The following is a 21,004-nucleotide window of genomic DNA, read 5'->3' as shown; positions in this document are numbered from 1 at the left end:
CCTTGCCTTAGTTTGTTTTCCCTCAGAGGCAAGCCCTGAGTCAAGGATTTGGGTGGAAGCTGTTTATTTGGGAGGTGATCTCTGGAGGCATAGTGAGAAATGAAGTAAGAGAGAGAAAAAGCTGATAGAAGATGTGCTAATGATGGTACTGCTTTGGCAACTGGGGCTCAGTCCTGCTGGGGTCCTTCTTAGACGCTGAGTTGAGCAAAGCTCCGGGCTGTCCTACTGAGAAGGAAGGAAGCTGGGACATTCATTCATCAACTATTATCCCTCATTGTTTGAGGATTGCTCTTGGAATGTTAAGTCTCCACCAGTTCTGGTTTGACTCTTGCATGAACTGATACTGTCCTCAGATAGAGAGGGACCATTGGTCAAAAGGAACTGCTGAGAGAGAGAGAGAGAGAGTGGGCCCAGGGGGTATGGGTGAAGCACTGACAGCATTGCCACAATCATGCATTAACATTTTATAATTTTTTCCTATAGGTCTTATATTTACCTTAATTCCTAGGTATTGTTGCTATTATGAATGCGGTCCCTTTTCTGTTACTTTTTAAATAGTCATGGCTGATGTATAGAAATATTATAACAGTCTTTAAGGACGCATGTTCTGAAGCAGACTTTCTGGCCTTGTGCACCAGTCCTGCCACTTCTTACCTTGTGAACTTTCACAAATTACCTGTCTGTGCTTCAGCCATCACTTCTGTAAAATGAAAATAATAATAGAATCAGCCTCATAGGGTTATTGTGAGAATTAAATGAGTTAATACAGGTTAAGCAGTTAGTTCTCAATAGTATTAGTTGTTATTATTGATATTATTATTAGTGGTAGTAAAAATAGAAAGCTCTTGATTTTTGGAGGTTACTTATATTTTGAACTCTTATAATCGTTAATTTTTTCTCTTGCGTTTTCTAAGAAGACAATCATGTCATCTAGAAAAAGTTCTGACTCTTCCTTCCCGTGGCTTTTATACCTGTTCCCTGGCTGATAGCTCCAGGACAGTGCTGAATAGTGGCGGTGATGACAGGCATCATTATCGTGTGTCTGTTTTTAGTGGCAATGCTTCTAATGTTTCAACTAAGTTTGATATCTGCTATTGGCTTCTGAGAGATTTCACTTCATCAAGTTGAGGAAGCTGCCTTTTATTCCAAGATTACTGAGTATTTTTATATCTTGAGTGAATATGGAATTTTATTAAATACCTTTTAAAATTCTCCTTGTTTTTAAGATGATCTAGAGAAGTGGCTTAGTTTATAATGAAACATCCACACATTTCTCAGCACTTATAACCCATTCTGTTTTCTTTTATTACTTTAATATTTTTATTTTGACAGCCTTAATTACTGTCCTTGCTAATGATGATGGCCCAGGAGTTCTGTCATTTAACAACAGTGAGCACTTTTTCCTAAGAGAGCCAGCAGCTCTCCACATCCAGGAGAGTGTTGCAGTGTTGCACGTTGTTCGGGAACCTGCACAAGGACTGTTTGGCACTGTGACAGTTCAGTTCATGGTGACAGAAGTGAATTCTTCAGTGGAGTCTAAAGATCTGACTCCTTCCAGAGGCTATATTGTTTTAGAAGAAGGTGTCCGCTTCAAGGTACAGTAGGAACCTTTACTGAGAATGAATGATTTAATATTTACAAAATAATTTTCTCTTAGAGGAGCACTCTAGGTCCCAGAGAGAAAAAAATACTCTCAGCTTAGGTGGTAGCTAAAGATATTATTAGATTACTGTGTGGAAGTGCTATAGTGCTTTAAAGTCTGCAGAGAGTGTAGCTGGAGAAATTTGCTCTAATATGGTAGTGTACTGTGCAAATAATAAAGAAAATATACGTATTGCTGTTGTAAATGTTAAGTATATTTAAATGTCATACTTCACTTCATATTGTGTGTAAACGACAAACTTCAAAGAAACTTCAAGCCATTCTTGGCAGTCATTAGCCCTAGCCAATCATTTCTTTTTGCCACATTTTCATTAAACAAACTAGAATTGCTTACTTCAGGCTGCTTGTTTGAGAAGCAAGAATCTTGTGTGAACAGGAATAGCTTATTGGAGAAAAAATGCTGGATTTGGGATTAATTATAAATGTGATTTATACTTGCAGAGGTTTGCCTTCTGAAACCTCTTATTCTCTATATTACTAAACTATTTTTAAAACAGGTTAGGTTTGGGCCGGCCCCGGGGCTTAGCGGTTAGGTGCGCGCGCTCCGCTGCTGGCGGCCCGGGTTCGGATCCCGGGCGCGCACCGACACACCGCTTCTCCAGCCACGCTGAGGCTGCGTCCCACATACAGCAACTAGAAGGATGTGCAACTATGACATACGACTATCTACTGGGGCTTTGGGGGAAAAAAAAATCAATAAAAATTATAAAAAAATAAATAAAACAGGTTAGGTTTAAAATAGCTAATTGCATTAGCTTAAGACATATTTTGAGCCAGCAATATAAAGTATAATAATGCTAAAATAATATATTTAAAACTGTTTCATCTAAAAACAGCCCATCCAATAATTAAATAATTTTATTTATGATGTTTGTGTAAAGTTCAACACATTTTTGAATTCATATTCATTTGCCTGTCCAATTTTTTTCATGTTCTTGGATATTTGGAACCTTATGTTGATTTGTTCAAGGACGTTACATCTTGATATAGATATAAAAGAATTCAAATTTAAAGTTGTTTATGAATTTGCCATTCCTTTACTTTCAGGTGTTTTTCCTTCTTTTTAAAAAAAATGTTAAAAATTTTTTTTTTTGTATATTTTGTATTAATATTTTTTTCTCCTAAAAGACTCTTTTTCACAGCATGTTGAAAGACCTTTCTGTTCATTAGGCAAATTAAATGTTTTTTTCACTCACATAACTGCCTTTTTCCCCATGTGTTTTTATTTTGAGGTATAGAGTAAAATACAAAAATCTTAAATGCATCACTCAATGACTTTAAATATGTGTACATACCCGTGTAACCACCACTTGGATTAATCTACTGAATATGACCACCTCCCGGAAGTTTCCTTCTTGCCCCTTGGCCTCCCGGGAGGAAACTACTCTCTGCTTTCTGTCATTGAAGCCTCCTTTTGCTGATTCTTGAGCTTCATATAAGTAGAATCATAGTGTGTACTCTTGCATGTCTGGCTTCTTTTGCTCAACAAAGTTTTTGAGATCCGTGAGGTTACACACATCAGTAGTTGGTTCTTTTTATATTGCTGAGTAGCATTTCACTGAACAGACCACTATTTGTTTGTGCATTCTCCTGTTCATACACATGTGTGTTGTTTCTAACTTGTGCCTGCTATGGCTGTAACTACTTTTTAACAGTGAATCCTAGACTAGAATGCAGCTAATGCAGTTATATAGCTGGGGCAGGATAAAGAGTCAGCAAAAATCAAGACTTTAATTTAATTTTTTAATCTCAATGTTATTTTTAAATGCCATAAATATTTATTTTTAGAAGGTTCAGTGCATTATATCACAATGTTGAAAATCTTAAAAAAATTTTTTTATTGAAGTACAGTTGACATGCAGTATTATGTTAGTTTCAGGTGTACAACATGGTGATTCAACATTTATATACTTTACGAGCTGATCACCGTGACAAGTCTAATAACTGTCTGACACCATACAAAGTTATTACAATATTATTGACTATTGAAAGTAGTAGTCAACTCTACTTCAATTAAAAAAAAAATCTTGAAAGTAGTAACTTGAAACAGTCATAACTATTACATTATGGGGTTCAGTATTAAAATAAAAAAGAGATGATGTTTTCTAAAACATATTATTGTCAAAAATGTCTAGCAAATTTCTCTGTATGTATGTTGCAAAAATACTGTATTCTATTAACTGTATCTTTCGATTTTATATTCAGGCCCTACACATATCTGCCATATTGGACACGGAACCAGAGATGGACGAGCATTTTGTTTGCACTTTGTTTAATCCGACTGGAGGTGCTAGACTAGGGATGCATGTTCAAACCCTGATAACGGTTTTGCAAAACCAGGCCCCTCTGGGGCTGTTCAGTATCTCTGCACTTGCAAATAGGTATAGTTTATTCATAAGGAAATTATCTCTTTTGAAGCTAGGTAGGAAATATCTTTTGACGTAAAGAAAATGCAGAAGGAAATCGATCTCTGACTATTTTTAGGAGACTTTTAAAATGCCCTCTCATAACAGGGAGTGTCAAAAACCTAGTCATGTCCTGCATAATGGGTTATTAGAACTCTTATTTTCTGAGAGTTCACACTTTCAGGTAAAGACTTGCACTGTTTTGTTTTCAATAATAACAAAAAGCAAGAAATAGTATAAATTATATTTAGCTGCTCAAACCAAATGAGTGACTCTTACATGATTGTAATTTTAAAATTCCCTCTAAAAGCTGATGAATATTTGTTTTTATACCTTAGAAATATTCTAATAGATCTAGTTTTACTAATATGCTAAGAATTTCCTGATTCATTTTTTTTCTCTATAAAATGTTTTTAGTTTATGTAAAAAGAAACTTAGGAATGACAGAACCTTACTTATTTTTTTGAATATGTAGTGTGAAGTTACTGACTCTCAGTATTTTCTTATGATCATAGTATCAGGTCATAGTGCTTTTTTCTAGTCTTCATAAATGAATATTTTTGAGTTCTTGTCTTGAGAGTCTAGTCTTTTGAGAGTCTGGTCTTCCTGCTCTATGAAACTTTTGGATGGATCTCATCTTGGCTTGTATAAATTTAAAAGTGTATTAAATATACACCTGCAATGTGATATATCTTTAATATGTAGAAATAATATTCTTTTTCTGCTTTCCACAATCAATTTGTTTCTTTTAGAGCCACCTCTATAGACATTGAAGAAGCCAACAGGACTGTATATTTAAATGTGTCCCGTACCAATGGCATTGATTTAGCTGTGAGCGTGGAGTGGGAAACAATATCTGAAACAGCCTTTGGCATGAGTACGTTTAGTTTCTTATAAAAACAAAATAACTAAGAAAGATTGCATGTATAAGATTTATGTTTTCCCCCATGAATTGTATCTTATGGATCTGTTAAAAATGAAGAACAGATATGTAATTCTTTTATTGCATCCACAAATATTTATTGGTGCTTATCATGTGCCAGGCATGGTAGTGAACTCATGGAGCTTAGAACTTACGGGAAGACAGAAATAAATCAAATAAGTAAAAATCAATGTGCAGTTTAAGCTATAGTAAATATTTTAAAAGAGAAGTTCTAAGTATTGTGAGAATATAAGAGAATGCTTCCCAAGGGTATCAATATTTGAACTAAGACTGAATGATGAGTAGGGATTGATTATGCAAAGACCTGAGTTGGAGGAACATGGAGGAGAAAGTGGGAAAGCTATTGAGGCAGCAGTCTAGAGGCAAAAAAAGCATAAAAGTGAAGAACTAAAGAGTGGACATTGGGTTTAGAAATAAGGGGGAGTGTTGAGTTTGGAGAGGTAGATAAGACCAGATAATTCAAGAACTTGAAGAGTATGTTACATATGATAGTCTTTATTTTAGGGTCATGCATTACCATGTATGTATGTGGGGTGATATGTTCACATTTTCATTTTGAATATATCATTCTCAGTGCCATGTAAGAATGAATTGGCACAGAAGAAAAGAGATGATGAAATGAGACAAACAAAAAGGCAAAAATGGTGGTAGCTTGAACTAGGTGATGGATTGGATGTGAGGGAGGTACCAGAGATGACTCCCAGGTTTCTAGCTTGTACAGTTGGATGGAGAGTCATGCCATTCAGTAAAAAACGGAGTACTGAATGAGGACTAGGTGTTATTTTGGTGAGGGGAGTAAAATATATGTGATTTAACACATTTTGAATTTGAGTTACTTTTGAGAAGATTTTTCTCTAGACTCAAAGGAAGGTGTGCTGGAGAGAGAAATCTGGGGATCCTTAGCATGCATGTTATACTTAGAGTCATGGAAATTGAGGTAAAAACCTGGAAAGAGAGATTGTAAATAGAGAAGGGAAAAGGACCCAGTCTGATCTCTGAGAAGGCTCAAATTGAATGGCTGGGGAGAGAAGAATGATGTAGCAAGGGAGACTTAAAGACCTGATGAGAAGCTCAGGGGAATACGGGATTGCAGACAGCAGCAGCAGAGTGTTTTAAAAAGGAAGGAATGGTAAACTGTGTCATTTGCTGGTAAGAAGTCCAGTGAGATGAGAGCTGAAAAAATACTCATTGTAGTCAGCAGTATTTGTTGTTAGTGCTGTTGAGTCAATTCAGACTCCTAGCGACCCCGTGTACAGCAGAGTGGAATGCTGCCCAGTCTTTTTGCGCCATTCTCTCACCTTCCGGTGCTGTATCAGACAAGGTTCCACTGCTATTCATGGGTTTTCTTGGCTAAGTTTTCAAAAGTGGGTGGCCAAGTCCTTCTTCCTAGTCTGTCTTAGTCTGGAAGCTCCACTGAAATCTGTCCACAATGGGTGACCCTGCTGGTATTTTAAATCCCGGTGGCATAGCTTTCAGCATGAGAGCAACACATAGCTGCTACAGTATGACAACTGACAAACGGGTGGTGTGGTTCCTTGACTGGGAAACAAACTCGGGCCATGGTGTAAGAGCACTGAATCTTAACCACCAGACCACCAGAGGTGGCTGCAGTTAGCAGTATAGAAGACATAAAATAGCAAGAGCTATTCGTATAGAGAGATGGGAACTGAATAACATTTTCAATGGAGCTGATGGGAAAGAGACCTCAAATATATGCAACTAGTTCAAGAGGTATGGCTGAGAAGGTGGGACCCAGCAAAGGTAGTGATGTGGTATAGGATTCAAGGTGTTTTTGTTTATTTTGGAGAGACCTAAGCATGTTTAAAAGCTGATGGAAAAGGCCTAGTAGGTAGAGAAAGATTGAATATTTAGAAGAGAAAGAGGGTAATTAGCAGTGGTACAATTGCCTAGAAGGCAGGAGGAGATGGGATCCAAAAACAAGAAAGATTATAGTTTCTAATTCAGAGTTATCTCATTATTGTTTGGGCTCTGAATGTGTTTTTTCGAAGTACTTGTGAGAGTATATGTTGGAGATTCGTAAATGTCAGCAGTTATTTGTTCTTTATTCACCATCTTCCTGAATTATGCTAGGGAGGTTATATGGCCATATGGTCAGGATCTTAATGCAAAATCTTCAGACTTAAAGCAAATGCTGTGGTGTACCTTTAGAGGGTGGCAGAACAGGAATTTAAAATATTGGATTTCTAAAAAGGAAATCACTAATGAATAGTACATATAAGGCATTGACACTATGACTTCTTGAACTGGTAATCTAAACGTGATCAATTTACAAGGAGCCTAGGTTTCAACCTTGACATTAGTTCTTGATGCTCATCTTCACACCATTAGCTCAAGTTTAAAAAGAACATACTTTCTTTGGGAAACTGTGATGATAATAGAACTTAGAAGGTTTTTAAAAGTTATTCTTGATTAGATAGGGACTTTTTGTTTTTGTCTTTGTTTAACTGTAGTACAGAATTTTAGAACATGCACCTGTTCTAGCAGGTTGATAAAAACTTAGCCGTTTGAAGTAGGTGAGTATGCTTTGGCATTCTTAAAATATATAACATATAAAGGGAGAAATCATTGGATGGTCATAGTTTCAAATTAATAGTGTAAGTTTTTAAAACCTGACATTTAGCATGTTTCTATAAAAGATATATGTTTTTTAAAATTTCTCAGTTACATTTTCATCATCTTTATGAAAGTTGATTAAAAGCATGCTGAGTGTATTCCCTTTAAAATATACATTTAGTATTTATTTATAAGACACTTTGGAAAAGTCTAGGTGGATCTAGAGCAGAGTATTAACACTTTTTCTTGTCTTTTTAAATTGATATTTTTAGATATTATTTTGAAGTTCTCTAGCTTGTCTCTTCTTTGTTTCACATACACGCACATGCGCACACGCGTGCACACACACACACCGTATGGAAAGATCTTCATTTCTAGTAATAAACTCACTAGTCTCACTGTTTAAACAACAAATTTAGAATAGATAAAGTTTGGAGGAGATTATACACTAGCAAATCATGATTTATGTTTTTCAGGGGGAATGGATGTTATGTTTTCTGTATTTCAAAGTTTTTTGAATGCATCGGCTTCTGGCTGGTGTTTCTTTACTTTGGAAGATTCAATATATGGTGTAATGTTAAGAAAATTGTCTTCTACTGTTTACCGATGGCAAGGGATTTTTGTTCCACTTGAGGTAAACAACACTTATTTTACAAAATAAAATGTGCATATAAATTTTGGGTGCCTCATGAATTACTCTTATTCTTATTCCTTATTTCCTAGGATTTAAATATAGAAAATCCTAAAACTTGTGAGGCCTTTAATGTCGGTCTTTCCTCCTTCTTTGTGATTACTCATAAAGGAGGAAATGAAGATAAGCCTTCTGTTAACAGTGTGTATGCATTCACATCTGCATCCAGATCATTGCTGGTAAAGAAAAACTTCACTTTTTTGTGGATTGTTTTATTTAAAAGAAAAATAAGATTTGTAAGATTCATCTAAATGGAGGATAATGTATGTTCTATGTTAATGTGAAAAAAGGCTTTTTGCAAGTTGATATACATTTTAGCAAGATGTCTTAATCCTGGTATATTTGTCTTTCTTGAAATGGCAACTAGATATGCCTACCTAGGGATCAGAGTGATTTTTCAAGTTTTGAACTTCATATATTGACTCATACTATTACTGTATTCAGAGCCTTTTTTAATTCAATTCTTCTTTAAATTTTTATTCCCACTGTTCTGTCTTCCTTGCAGGTACAAACAATCATTATTTCAGAAAGTTCTCAAGTAAAATATTTTACTTCAGACAGTCAAGATTATTTAATTGTTGCAAGTCAAAGAGATGATTCTGAATTAACTCAGGTTTGATTCTTTTTATTACTATGAAGTTCATCAAAAATGTAGTCTGTAGGTTTAGTATAAAAGAAAACCATAATTTGTGGTAAAATAGAATATAGATATTGATTAGTCATTGTTAATTATTAATAGAGTTATTAATATATTGTCTTCAAGACAATAAGCATGGACATTTAATTAGAATTTAACTGAGTTGGAGAACATTATGGAGAAAAATCAAACAACTGTGCAGATGGTATCATGAAAACTTTATGATTAACATTGCCAAGTGGGCACTCACCATCACCCTGGAAATCTACATTTCTCTCGTAAACTACATCTCAAAATCCTAGTAATGCTTATTTGATTATTTTTGTCACTAGTCAGACTCCCATACCTGTGTCTCATCTTCTCACGTTCAGCTCACGAGCTTGTTGAAATGAAAGCTACCAGAAAGGAGAACACTCACTTTCCCAACAACAAATTCAGAAACCTTCTTGAAACCCAGTCTTATTCCTCCTTCCTGTTATGGTGGAGGAGGTGCTGCTTCTGTAAAAGCCAGGATCCTCACATAGGTACCCCTCTTGCCTTTGTAAGGTTTAGTTATTCCCTCTATGCCTGGCATCACTAGCATCTCTCTCTCTCTATCAGGTTATTACAATCAGCATAAACGCAGGATCTCTAGGCTTCAAAAGAAATTCCTGTCCTGATCTCATCCCCTTCTATTTTGTGTTTCATTTTTTTTCTCCCCTTTGTAGTAGGACACCTTGAAAGAATTATCTACTTGCTTTGTCTTTACTTCCTCATGGTCACTGATGACAACTGGGTTGCAAATCCAGTGGATGTTTTTCTATCATTATCTTACATTAATTCCCATCAGCGTGTGACAGTCACCTCATCCTCAAACTTAAACCATCTCTTCTCTTGACTTCTAAGAGAAATAAAGATACAAGACAGATTTTCCTTCTATCTCTGTGTCATCCTTCTCAGTCTCCATTGCCAGTTCCTCCTCCCTTTTCTGAACTTAGAGATATCTTGGAGTTTTTCAGGTTCCGTTTTAGATCAAATTTCTTTTTCCTTTTTGTTCTCTCACTCTGGGTACTTTTATCAATCCTGTGGCTTTAAATATCAGCTATAGGCTAATGTCTTCCAAATTTATCAGTAGCCTTCCCTCTGTATTGCAGACTTACATATCTAACTGCCTGTTGGCAACTCTACTTAAGTATATTTGAGGTATGTAAGATTTAACATATCCCAAATGAAACTTGGCTTTTCTCTTTGAAACTTGTTTCAGTGCCTGCTTTCGTCTCAGGAAGTAGCAACCCCATAAATACAATTGCTGAAGATAGAATGCTGGGATATATCTTTCTCGTTTACTTCTTTTTATTAATTCACATCTAATTTGTTAAGTGTTTTTGATTATACCTCCCAGTAATATTTCAAGTACAGACATATCTTTCCATCTCTACTTCTCTCTCCCTAATCCACATTCCCATTATTTCTCACCCACACTGTTAAAGTAGCCTCCTGGCTGGTCTCTGAACTTCTTCTCTGACCTCCTCTAATCCATTCTCCATCGAGTAGCCAAAGTAATCTTTTAAAAATATTGATTCACATTACTTTTCATTTTAAAATTACTTAATGATTCCCAATTATACTTAGAATAAGTTCTGAATTATCCAATATGGACTTTAAGTGGGATAACAATATCTCCTTATTTGCTCAGCACAGTAATGGATTATGCTTCTCCTGGTGTAATTATTAATATTGTCCCTTTCACTCTCTAAAGGACCCATGTGATAAATTATATGGTCACCCTAATGAAAGGTACTTCATGATCTTTCCTCTTCAGTCTTACCTGTCTTCATGCCCCCAGCACTGTCAACTTCCTTCCGGTTGGACCAGTCTTCATTCAGATTATGGCAAACTTTTTCTGCCTTAGAAATTTTGTCATGTCGTTTTTTCTAACTTTATTTCTCTAATACACCCATAATTCTCTATCACATCATCCTAATTGCTATCTTCAGCACTTCTCTCAATTTAATAATCATACATTTATTTAATTATTGAGGTATTTATTACTTTCCTTTTCCTAAGAGTTAATAAGATCTGTAAAGAGAGAAGCCACTCTATCCGTAACTCCTAGCCTGATGCCTGACTCATATAAGGTTCTCAACTGTTGACTGAATAAATATAATTCTTTGTGAAATTGACCAGATTCTATGAGAAATCAGGTGGATCGAGGATTTTCTTTTAACATTAACATATGTACGCTCACCCTGAAACCTTGTATGCATTGCCACCTTCAGGACTGAAAAATTTAGGTGTTTCTCTTTCTATTCTGTTGCTTGAGCAGTGGGTAGTGATATTACAGCTTTAGAAATTTTCTTATCCAGTTCTAAATTTCTCACATTTAAATGAATTCTCTCCTGTTTTTGGCTTTACCCTTTTCTTATTGTTACCAACTTCTGCCGCAACGTATATTTGAAACTAATTTATTTTCAAATAACTTCTCTTTTGCTCATTCTACGTGTGTATGCTCATGCACACATACACAGATAAAAAGAGGGAGAGAGCATCAGTTTTGATATTCTCTCATTTGTGAAAATATCCTCTTAACTAAATAAAAGGGTCCAGTAAACACATGATATTGGTTAAATTCTCACAAGCGTTAAATTCCTCCTCATGAAGTGTTCTGTATTTGAATGTTCCCCACAGGTTTTCAGATGGAATGGAGGAAGCTTCCAGTTGCATCAGACACTCCCTGTCCGAGGTGTGCTGAGCGTGGCCATATTCACCAGAGCAGGCTCTGTGTTCTTAGCCATTTCCCAGGCTAATGCCGGGCCAAATGCCCTTTTACTCAAATGGTCTGGCAATGAGTTTATTAACTTTCAAGAAGTGCCAATCAGTGGGACAACACAAGTCGAGGCCTTGACTTCAGGCGATGATATTTACCTAATTTTTGCCAAAACTAGCTTTCTAGGTGAGAAGATATAGTGTTTGTAATGTACACATAGTTATTATTAAAATTGCCTAGCATTCGTGTAGTGTGTTCTGTATGAAAATGCTCTTGTAGTAATTTTTTAGCTAATCCGTGGAATGTTTCCTCATGGGTAAGTATTGACTGTCAGCTATAAAAGGATTTTGGGGAAAAAACATTTTAATTGTTATGTCTATAATCTTTAGGTGTTCTGAACCACTACTTTAAGTTATATTAAAATAAAATTGGGGGTGGGTGGGTAAAGTGGAAAGATCTATGAAAAGGAATATGAAGATCTTATACCCAAAGTGCAAACAGCTAACTTTTTATATGACTATTCTTGGGGTGCCATGGATAGATAATTTATAGTAGTAATAAATAGTGCTTAGCAACTTTTGATAAGACTGAATATTCTCTGAATGTGAATATTCTCTCTTCTGCTTAGTGGAACTTTCATAGATAAAATCTCAATATTTCCTAAAAAGTAAAACATATGTTACTGTTTTGCTTTAATATCAGATCACAGTTAGTGGCTAACCATGCATACACTTCATGTGGTAAACGCAAAAAGACTTTTGAAGTGTTTCCTACTAAGTCGTGTTTTTGTTTAAATGAATTCTGAGGAATGTCCAACTAATTTTTTAAATTAAATTTAATGTTTTTATTATAGTTTTGCTGTGTAATTTTATCATTTTTTTCCTGTAACTTTTGCCTTCAAATTTGACTTTTATTCCATTATTGTAGGAGATCAGAATTCAACTGATATGTTCATCTGGGAGACAGGACAGTCTTCTTTCAGATATTTTCAATCCCTGGATTTTGCTGCTGTTAATAGGATCTACGCCTTCACAGCAGCCTCAGGAATAGGTAAGGGCTTTTAAACTGCTAACTAATCCTAAAGGCAGCGTGGAAAGCTAGAATGATCTTAATCTTATTGAATTAGAGGTAGCGTCACATTGCCAGACACTGGATATTTTAATAAGGATGTAAAATCAGGATCTTTACAATAATATTTCCAGAAATCTTAAAATTTTGAAAGGACTGATACTTTTAAAATGGGCATTGTGCTTGAGAAGAATCAGAATGACTGAAATACGGGGGAAAATCCTGGTGAAGGATAAAGAATGATAACACGTTTCGTCTAACAAAAAATGAAGAGCGACATTACATATATTTTTAAATATGAAAGTATAAGGGGATAGCAAGTATCTGCATTGAAGAACTTTTTTAAAAAGTCAGAAAATGATTGTGAGGACTCTGCCATCCTGTTTCCTCTCCCCACCTTCTTCCACAGTCTGAAATCCTTTCCTAGTCCTCTGTACTTTAATCCACACCTAGAAACATAGCCATATTTTTCATCACAGTGGTTTCAGAAACAAATTGTTTAGTGAGAACCCAAGGGGTTGATGCTGTCTGGAGGCTGGAGGATTATTTTGGGGTTGGTAAGGAATCACTTGGATGGGCCGGTGGCAATAAGGTGAAGAAGCCTGTGGCAGCTGGCGTGGTGAGCCTGTGGGGCTGCCTCCCAGCGCAGGTGTGAACAGTGCAGGGGGCGTGCTCAGTGAGTCAGCCTGTCTCCTGTCGAGGTCCCCAGGGGAACTTGGAAGCCCAAGCCTTGGTGGCCCAGCAGGTGATTCTGGATGGGTCGAAGTCTCACTTTTGAATTGAGACACAACAATTCCGTATGAATTACACAGCATCATTTATTAATTAGATCTTGTATTTAAATCATTGTTTAAAGTTATGAAGAATTCCTCACTTTCAAAGGTTTAATGTCTGGTTAGAGAAGCAAGAAGAATATTAAGATGATAATTCAAGGTGGAGTCCCAATCCTGTTTGCTCTGTGCGTGGTAGGATTGGAGTGGTTACGAGGTCTAAGGGGGAGCTGGAGCTACGCCTGGGCAGACTGGTAGGCCATATTGTGAGCAGGGGTAAAGGAATGAGCAAAGAGAAGGCAGAGTGTCTGTGGCGTTGAGGGCACAGTGAACAGATGAGAGTGGTGGGGATAGAGGATTTGACTCAGGATGCAGGGGTGGTAAGATTGGAAACAGGCTAGAGTCTATACAGGAAGGTCTGGAATGTCAGGCCCGGGGTTTGAACTGTGCTTCAGATAGTCCAGTGGTTCCCAAGCATTTTGGTCTTAGACACTTTTCAGTCTCCTTAAAATTTGAGGACCTCAAAGAGCTTTTATTTGTGTGGATTATATCTATTGATATTTATTGTTATTAGAAATTAAGACTGAGAAATTTTAAAGATATTTATTAATTCATTTAAAAATGATAGCAATAAGCTCATTACATGTAACATGAATAACGTATGTTTTATTTTTTAAAATTATTTTATTTTGTGAGGAAGATTGACCCTGAGCTAACATCTGTTGCCAGTCTTCCTCTTTTTGCTTGAGAAGGATTGTCCCTGAGCTAACATCTGTGCCAGTCTGCCTATATTTTTTGTACATGGGATGCCACCACAGCATGGCTTGATGAGCGGTATGTAGGTCTGCGCCTGGGATCCGAACCCACGAACCCCAGGCCACCGAAGAAGAGCGTGCGAGCCTAACCACTACACCACCGGGCTGGCCCCTCATATGTTTTATTTTTAAAAAACTATATTTTTCAAAACAAAATGTTTGTAAGAAGAGTGACATTGCCTTTTTGTTTTTGTAAATCTCTTTAATGTCTGGTTTAATAGATGATAGCTGGATTCTCGTGTCTGCATCTGTCTTTGGCCTATAGCAATAATATCAGTCATATGGCCTCTGGAAAATCCCACTGTGCACTCATGAAAGAATGAGAGTGAAATAGACAAACAACATCTGAGTATTATTATGAAAATAATTTTGACCTCACAAACTCTCTTAAAGGGTCTCAAGGACTCTTAGTGGTTGCTGGACTACACTGTGAGTGTTACTGAGGTAGGGAAATACTTGAAGACATTTCAAAGGCAAGTGATGATCAAAGGCATGTTTTGCCACTCCACCTAGCTTTGGTGTATAGAATATGCTGGAAGCACTAGTTTGCAACTGCCCAGGATATAGAAGCCTCTGCGGGTGGTTAGCCATGTGGAACTAAATTCAGGAGGAGATGAGTTAGAGGTTTAGACATCTTATGTGTAGGGGTGGTTGAACTCATGAAAGTTAAAATCTACGAAGTAGATGATTGAGAAGAGTAGAAGATTTAGCACAAATACGGGCTTCTATTCTTGCAGTTTTTCTCTTAGGTGTCCGACTGCTGCTTTCTCTATCAGGCACTGTAAATGTTAGGTGCTGTCAGTCACTTCAACTGCTGATCAGGAATCAGAAGTTATTTACCTCTTACTTTTCATAGATTTTCTCATTGTACTTTGTTTCTGTGTGTCCTGCTCCCTCCTCCTCAGCCCTGCATCCATCTCGCGTTCTCTCTGACGTCCTTCCCGTGTTCTCCCTGACGTCCATACTGCGTTCTCCCCACGTTCTGGACTGCTACATCATTTTCTGGCCTCTACACTAGTTTCTCTCTGCTGTCAGAGTGCTGTGTCTATCTCTGTTCTGCTCATCCTCTTCTTAAATAACTTCTTGTTACATTGTCAGCACTCTGACTGCCCATACATCTGTGATGTTATCCTATGATATACAACTCCCTGACTTTCTTATCGTTCACTTGACAATTGATTTACTGAATAAATTATGTATCTTTCATCATGTATTTGTTTACCTTTTGTCTACTTGTCCTTTAATTTTGTGCCTTTATCATTTTTGCTTCTCTTATGCCTCAAGTTTTCAAGTGGACTAACTGTATCTACTTGAGTCACTTATTATAGCTCAAAATAGTTGCCTAATGAAGGTTTTTAAGGATGACGAGTGCTGCCTGAATGGGCCATTAATTGAAGTTATAGAATTCCTTTTAAAGACTTTTTAAAAATAGAATAGCACACTTTCTAAAAGAATTTGTGAAAAATTCTGCCAGAGGCTTGTTAAAGGACCCATTGTGAGGTCTCCTTTATTTCTTTTGTTTCTGTGACTTGAAGATGTAAAACTATGAAAAGATTATAGGTAATTATTTAGAATGGCTTATTATAGATCTGCTGAAAGCTGAAATTATGTGTTAAATAATATTCAAGAACTTCTTATTTTGAATGTGTCAAATATTTTATTAAAAGTATTATATTGGAACCGTGACTATGAGGATTACATATTTATTCTGGTTAATGACTTGACAGAGATTGTTGGAGGTGACTGAATTCCTTAAATGGAAGAGGAAGAATGAATATGACAAAGACTGCAAGGACGCATAAACTTATCTTCCTTGTCTCCCTTCTCTCTTTTATTATTTAGTAGATTTTTTTTAGTGCTAGTTACGTGCCAAGCACTGTGGTAGACCCTGAGGAAACAAGGGTAAGCAAAATCAGATATAGTTCCTGCCTTGAGGAAGTTTAACATGTAGTAGGGAAGAGAGACATTGTACAAAAATCACACAAATAATTTTATAGCTACAAACAGATGACTCCTATGAAAGAATGGAGTAAAGTCCTCTCGTAACAAAATGGAGAAGACTTCACCTGGTCTAAGGTATGCCCAGAAAGCTTCCTTAGGGAAGAATCATTTAATTGTGGACTATAGGATGAGTGGGAGTTAATGAGGCAAAGAGTTGAGCATGGCACAGTCGGGGGGGTGGGGGATGTTCTAGGCAAAGAGAATAGCATGTGCAAAGAGGTCAGATGGTGGCAGTGAGCATGTGCTTTTAGGGAAGGATCAGGGAAGGACCAATGTGGCAATGAGGGGAGAGTGGTACAGAGTGTAACTGAGGTTGTTATCAGATAGGCCACATAGGGACCTAAAGGATTATTGTCTTTATCCTAAAAGTATTAGGATGCCTTTTGTGAGAAGATGATGAGGAGATGGAGAGAGGGGCGAGGAGAGAGAGACACACATAGATTGTGTGTGTGTGTGTGTGTGTTTGTAAAAGGGAACTTTGACTGCCCTGGGGAAAAAAGCTTAGAGGCTGGTAAGAGAAGATGTCTGAAGACAAGCTGGAGGTTCATGTCACACTTCAGACTAGAGAGGTTGGATGGTGGAGCTTGGAAAGTGGTAGGTGATGCAGGTAGAAAATCAGAGAAGTAGGGAAGTAGATTAATTCAGATGTCTCACAAGTAAAATCCACAGGAGTTGATGACAGATGAGATATAGGGGTAGGTAAGACAGAGAATGTCAAGGATGGGCCCTAATTTCTGCAGTTAATGGATAAATGGTAGTCCCATAACCATTATGGTGATCACCAGGCTTTGGGGCAGAGATGATGAGTTTGGTTGGGATAATTTGAGATGCCTTTGAGTCATCCATGTGCAGATGTTGAGTGAGTGCTATTGGTTGGAACTTAGAAGAGAGTCCTAGACTGCAGCTGTACCCAGAGGGTCATTTCACTACAGGCAGAGATGAAATTGTCTAGAAAGAGACTATGTAGTATGAGAGACAGGGCTTCCAACCAATTTTTGCTGAATTCCACTTTGTAAAGGGCAGATGACGGAGAATATACGGACAAAGGAGTCAGAAAATACAAAAACCTATAGCTAACACTTGCTGAATGTTTATTATATCCTAGGTCCTGTTCTACCCCTTACTTTATTATCTCATTTAATCCTCAAAGCTCTGGATGCTGCTGGAAAGACATTTTTCCTCCCTCCCCTGTCCTCAGACACTCTCAGCTTCACCAAAGCTATCACCTTTGGAAATCATCACCTTTGGAAATCATTTGGGTTAATCTCATCACTCTCTTCATTTCTGTTAGTCACCATAAGAAGCCCAGACCCCGTGGGGATAAAGAGACTCTTATTCCCATGTGGTCTATACATGCTCTAGACTGTGAGCCCTAATTTCCAGACCAGATGCTCAACTCTCACCTCCCGCAGCACCCCTAACCTTTCCGTAATGCCTGGGGAACAGACGCACTGTATCTCAGACTCTTCTCAGAATCTTCCCTTCATGTCCTTGCTCTGGAACTCAGCTCTCTTCTGAGGACACTGCTTCTCAGGCAGCCCTCCCTGGCTGTTCCATCTCTTACTGGTTCCTTCTTATGTCCCCAGATCTCTACATGTTAGGAATGCTTGCTCCAGCACTCAGTCCTGGAACTTCTCTTTATCTACACTCCTTAAATAATCTCATCCAATTGCCTTTCTTTGGGTTACTTTTTTTTTTTCCATAGTTTTGCTAAATGGAGGAGAATTCTATAATCAATACTAGTTAAAATCCTGTTCCCCAGAGGAGAGACTTAGGAGTTTTTTACTTCTCAATTCCCTGGCCCAGTTTCATGATCTTAAATAGTGCAAATGTCTATTTTCTGAGAAAACACTCGCTGACTACGTATATGCAGATTGGAGCCCCCATCCTACATTTCCTACTCTGAATGTCTGATTATCTATTTGCTGCCTTGTCATACTAATCAGATTGCAAGGAAATGAACAGGGTATGTGTCTGAGGATTAAGATATATAATCAGTGATGTTCAGAACACTTTATGATTTTGGTTGAAACTGTAGAATCAGTTAAATTTGAAAGATGTTGAAATCTGTCTGAGGAGTTTTCTGTTTACTGAATGTCTCCAGTTTTACAAAACTTTATGTGAAAATATATGCTGATTTTAAAAATGCAAGTTTATTAATACACTTGTCTTGATCTTTACCTTTTATGCAATATTTACTAAACTGCAATAGTACTTTAATTACTACAAATAAACATGATAAGTAGTTTTTGATATGTTAAGAGTAAGGATATGGGATTTTCCATTGTAACCTATGGGCTAAAATTTTGAAAGAGGCTCATGGTTTCTGATTTTACCTGCTATTTTAATACCCAGTCAATCTTATTTGATATTTTTATGTTCTAATGTGTTTCTCCAAGAACTGGAATTTGTGCATGTTTCTCTATGGTTCCTCACTTTTCTCCCCAGTCTTAAGTCTGAAGATTACTTAGTGGTATATACAGTGTGGTAAATAAGCCCCCTTCTCCTCCTAATTTCTGTAGATATAAATATGCGTTGTTGCTTTGAACTATTAAGATCATGCTTTTCTAATAAAATTTCAAAAGTATTGGCGGAATATACTCTAAGATCATATATTCATATTCTTTGGCCTAATTAACCACCTTTAAGACTTTATCAAGTGAAAATAATTAAAATGAATAACTCTATCTCTAATTAATATTGAAAAATTTAATAAAAAATAGTAATAAACATCCAATGTAGGGAAATTATTGAATGTATTTTAAAGATAAACCCTGTAGATTATTATCTATGCATTAAAATCATAAATTTGAATACTCTGTACCAACGTATAAAACTATATGTATATACACTATATACACTATAAATACAGTAAGCTTTTCAATTAAGAATTTTTTTATTTAGACTGTTTATAACTATGTCAATTATGAATTCATATGGATGGTGACTGGAAAGGAAAATACACAAATGAAACATTTAGTGGTGGGATTATGAGTATTTTTCACTTTTAAAGGTATTCTTCCATGCTATCCAATAAATAATATTGAGATGAGTACGAAAGAGTCCAAAATCTGTTTGGGTTTTACTATCCAGTGATTTCTTTTTTATTAAGTGGATTGTGGGTACATTGTCAGTCTGGCTTGATTATTCCACAGTGTTTAAAAATTGTTATTTATGTGCAGTTACTTCAGAAATGGAATCATATTTAGTTACTTCAGAAATCAAAATGGAACTTCGAGAGTTGGAGAGGTTTTGCTGTGGTACCCATGCAGGGAACATGTGAGGTGACAGTGTAGATTTCGCTCTATTTGCCTTTTTTTTCCTTCCTGCAGTCCACATCCTTCTTATTGGCCAATCTGTGTCTGCTCTTTACTGCTGGAATTCAGAGCTGAATCAGTTCTCATTTATTCTGGAAGCACCTTCTGCTCATGATGCAGCTTCTGTCACAGTAAAGGCCCTTAATTCAAGCAAGAACTTAATTGCTCTGGCGGGATCCAGCCACTCACACATATATGAGCTGGCCTACATCTCGAGCCAGTCTGACTTTATTCCTGGGTAGGTTCAACATTTTATGCTGAATGTCTTTATGCTCACCATAATTTTATATGGCACCTAATTTCTAAGTCTTTATTTAGTGACTGAAAAATATACAAAATATAAGAGCTATTTATAAGCCAGAAATTTTGTTGTTATCTGTATTTCTAATATTTATTCTACCAAGTTAATCAGTATTATATGAATATTTGGGATTAAAATTTTATTTATGAAACGTTGTGATTTTTCCAAACTTTTAATATCAATGTTATGAGAGTTTTATGAGTTATCTCCTCTGTGTATGTCTGAAATTTGTTGTAGTTGACTTCTTTATATACTTCTTATGCTAGTTCAGGTGAACTGATATTTGAACCTGGTGACAGAGAAGCTGTAATAGCAGTAAATATCCTTGATGATACAGTTCCAGAACAAGAAGAGTCCTTCAGAGTTCAGCTTAAAAATCCCAAAGGAGGAGCAGAGATTGGTATTAATGCTTATGTGAAAATAACTATCCTGTCTAATGATGATGCCTATGGAGTTGTTGGATTTGCTCAGGTAAAGATCCCACATGTAGAAGTCAAAGTGATTTATTCACTGTAGTTATATAGTAGCTGTTATCAGCACTCAGTGAGTCATACTTTGAGTATCGTAAAACCTCTCTCCCTTCCCTTTCCCTGCCTCACCCCCTACTCTGCATTCTAAGGTGAATTCTACTGATGTCTTGCAATTTACATTCTTAGACGCTGGACCCTCTGGGTCAACTTGTCCTAAACACGTTTTTTTTGTATTGATTCCTTTTGTAAGATTGAATTTGAAATGTTACCACTTGGCCTTGGTCCATGAGTTTGACTCTGCTATTAGCCGTGTTTCCAGAGGGTCACGATGAAGCAGATCCCAAATACACCATACACTGTGTCTTGTCACACACATCACCTACAAATATATTACTGTCCTACTATGACTTTGTTATTTCCGTGTATTGAGGGAGAGAGAGATGTTTGTAACTGTACATGCATTGTACACATGGAGATGCTTTCTCCTGAGGGAAGAGAACTATGCAAATTTTCCCAGGTTGACTTTCATGCCCAGACTTCATATTTCTTTACCAGTGAGCAAAAGGACACCCATTTATATTACATCATTTAGTCCTATTTGCAA

The 21,004-nt window shown here is 36.7% G+C and overlaps 1 protein-coding gene across 10 annotated transcripts in view; it reads left to right on the top strand.

Moving 5' to 3' along the window:
* Nucleotides 1–21,004, top strand: part of ADGRV1 (adhesion G protein-coupled receptor V1) — a 519,382-nt gene that overhangs the window by 136,242 nt on the left and 362,136 nt on the right. For all 10 annotated transcript variants that reach the window (XR_015552022.1, XR_015552021.1, XM_087430056.1 and 7 more), the window contains 10 exons: nt 1,333–1,595; nt 3,868–4,043; nt 4,820–4,944; nt 8,061–8,218; nt 8,308–8,454; nt 8,781–8,888; nt 11,580–11,844; nt 12,586–12,708; nt 19,645–19,867; nt 20,197–20,401. Coding sequence is in view for 8 of the 10 variants with exons in the window: in XM_087430056.1 (XP_087286182.1) it covers nt 1,333–1,595; nt 3,868–4,043; nt 4,820–4,944; nt 8,061–8,218; nt 8,308–8,454; nt 8,781–8,888; nt 11,580–11,844; nt 12,586–12,708; nt 19,645–19,867; nt 20,197–20,401 (1,793 nt within the window). In the remaining 2 variants the exon portion in view is untranslated. The remainder of the gene's footprint in view (nt 1–1,332; nt 1,596–3,867; nt 4,044–4,819; nt 4,945–8,060; nt 8,219–8,307; nt 8,455–8,780; nt 8,889–11,579; nt 11,845–12,585; nt 12,709–19,644; nt 19,868–20,196; nt 20,402–21,004) is intronic.

Source organism: Ceratotherium simum, chromosome 4 (genome assembly GCF_057802395.1).
Source record: "Ceratotherium simum simum isolate JZ-2026a chromosome 4, ASM5780239v1, whole genome shotgun sequence".
In the NCBI taxonomy this organism is placed as follows: Eukaryota; Metazoa; Chordata; class Mammalia; order Perissodactyla; family Rhinocerotidae; genus Ceratotherium; species Ceratotherium simum.
The sequence above is the reverse complement of the archived record's forward strand: the minus strand, read 5'-3'. Positions and strand labels throughout refer to the sequence as shown.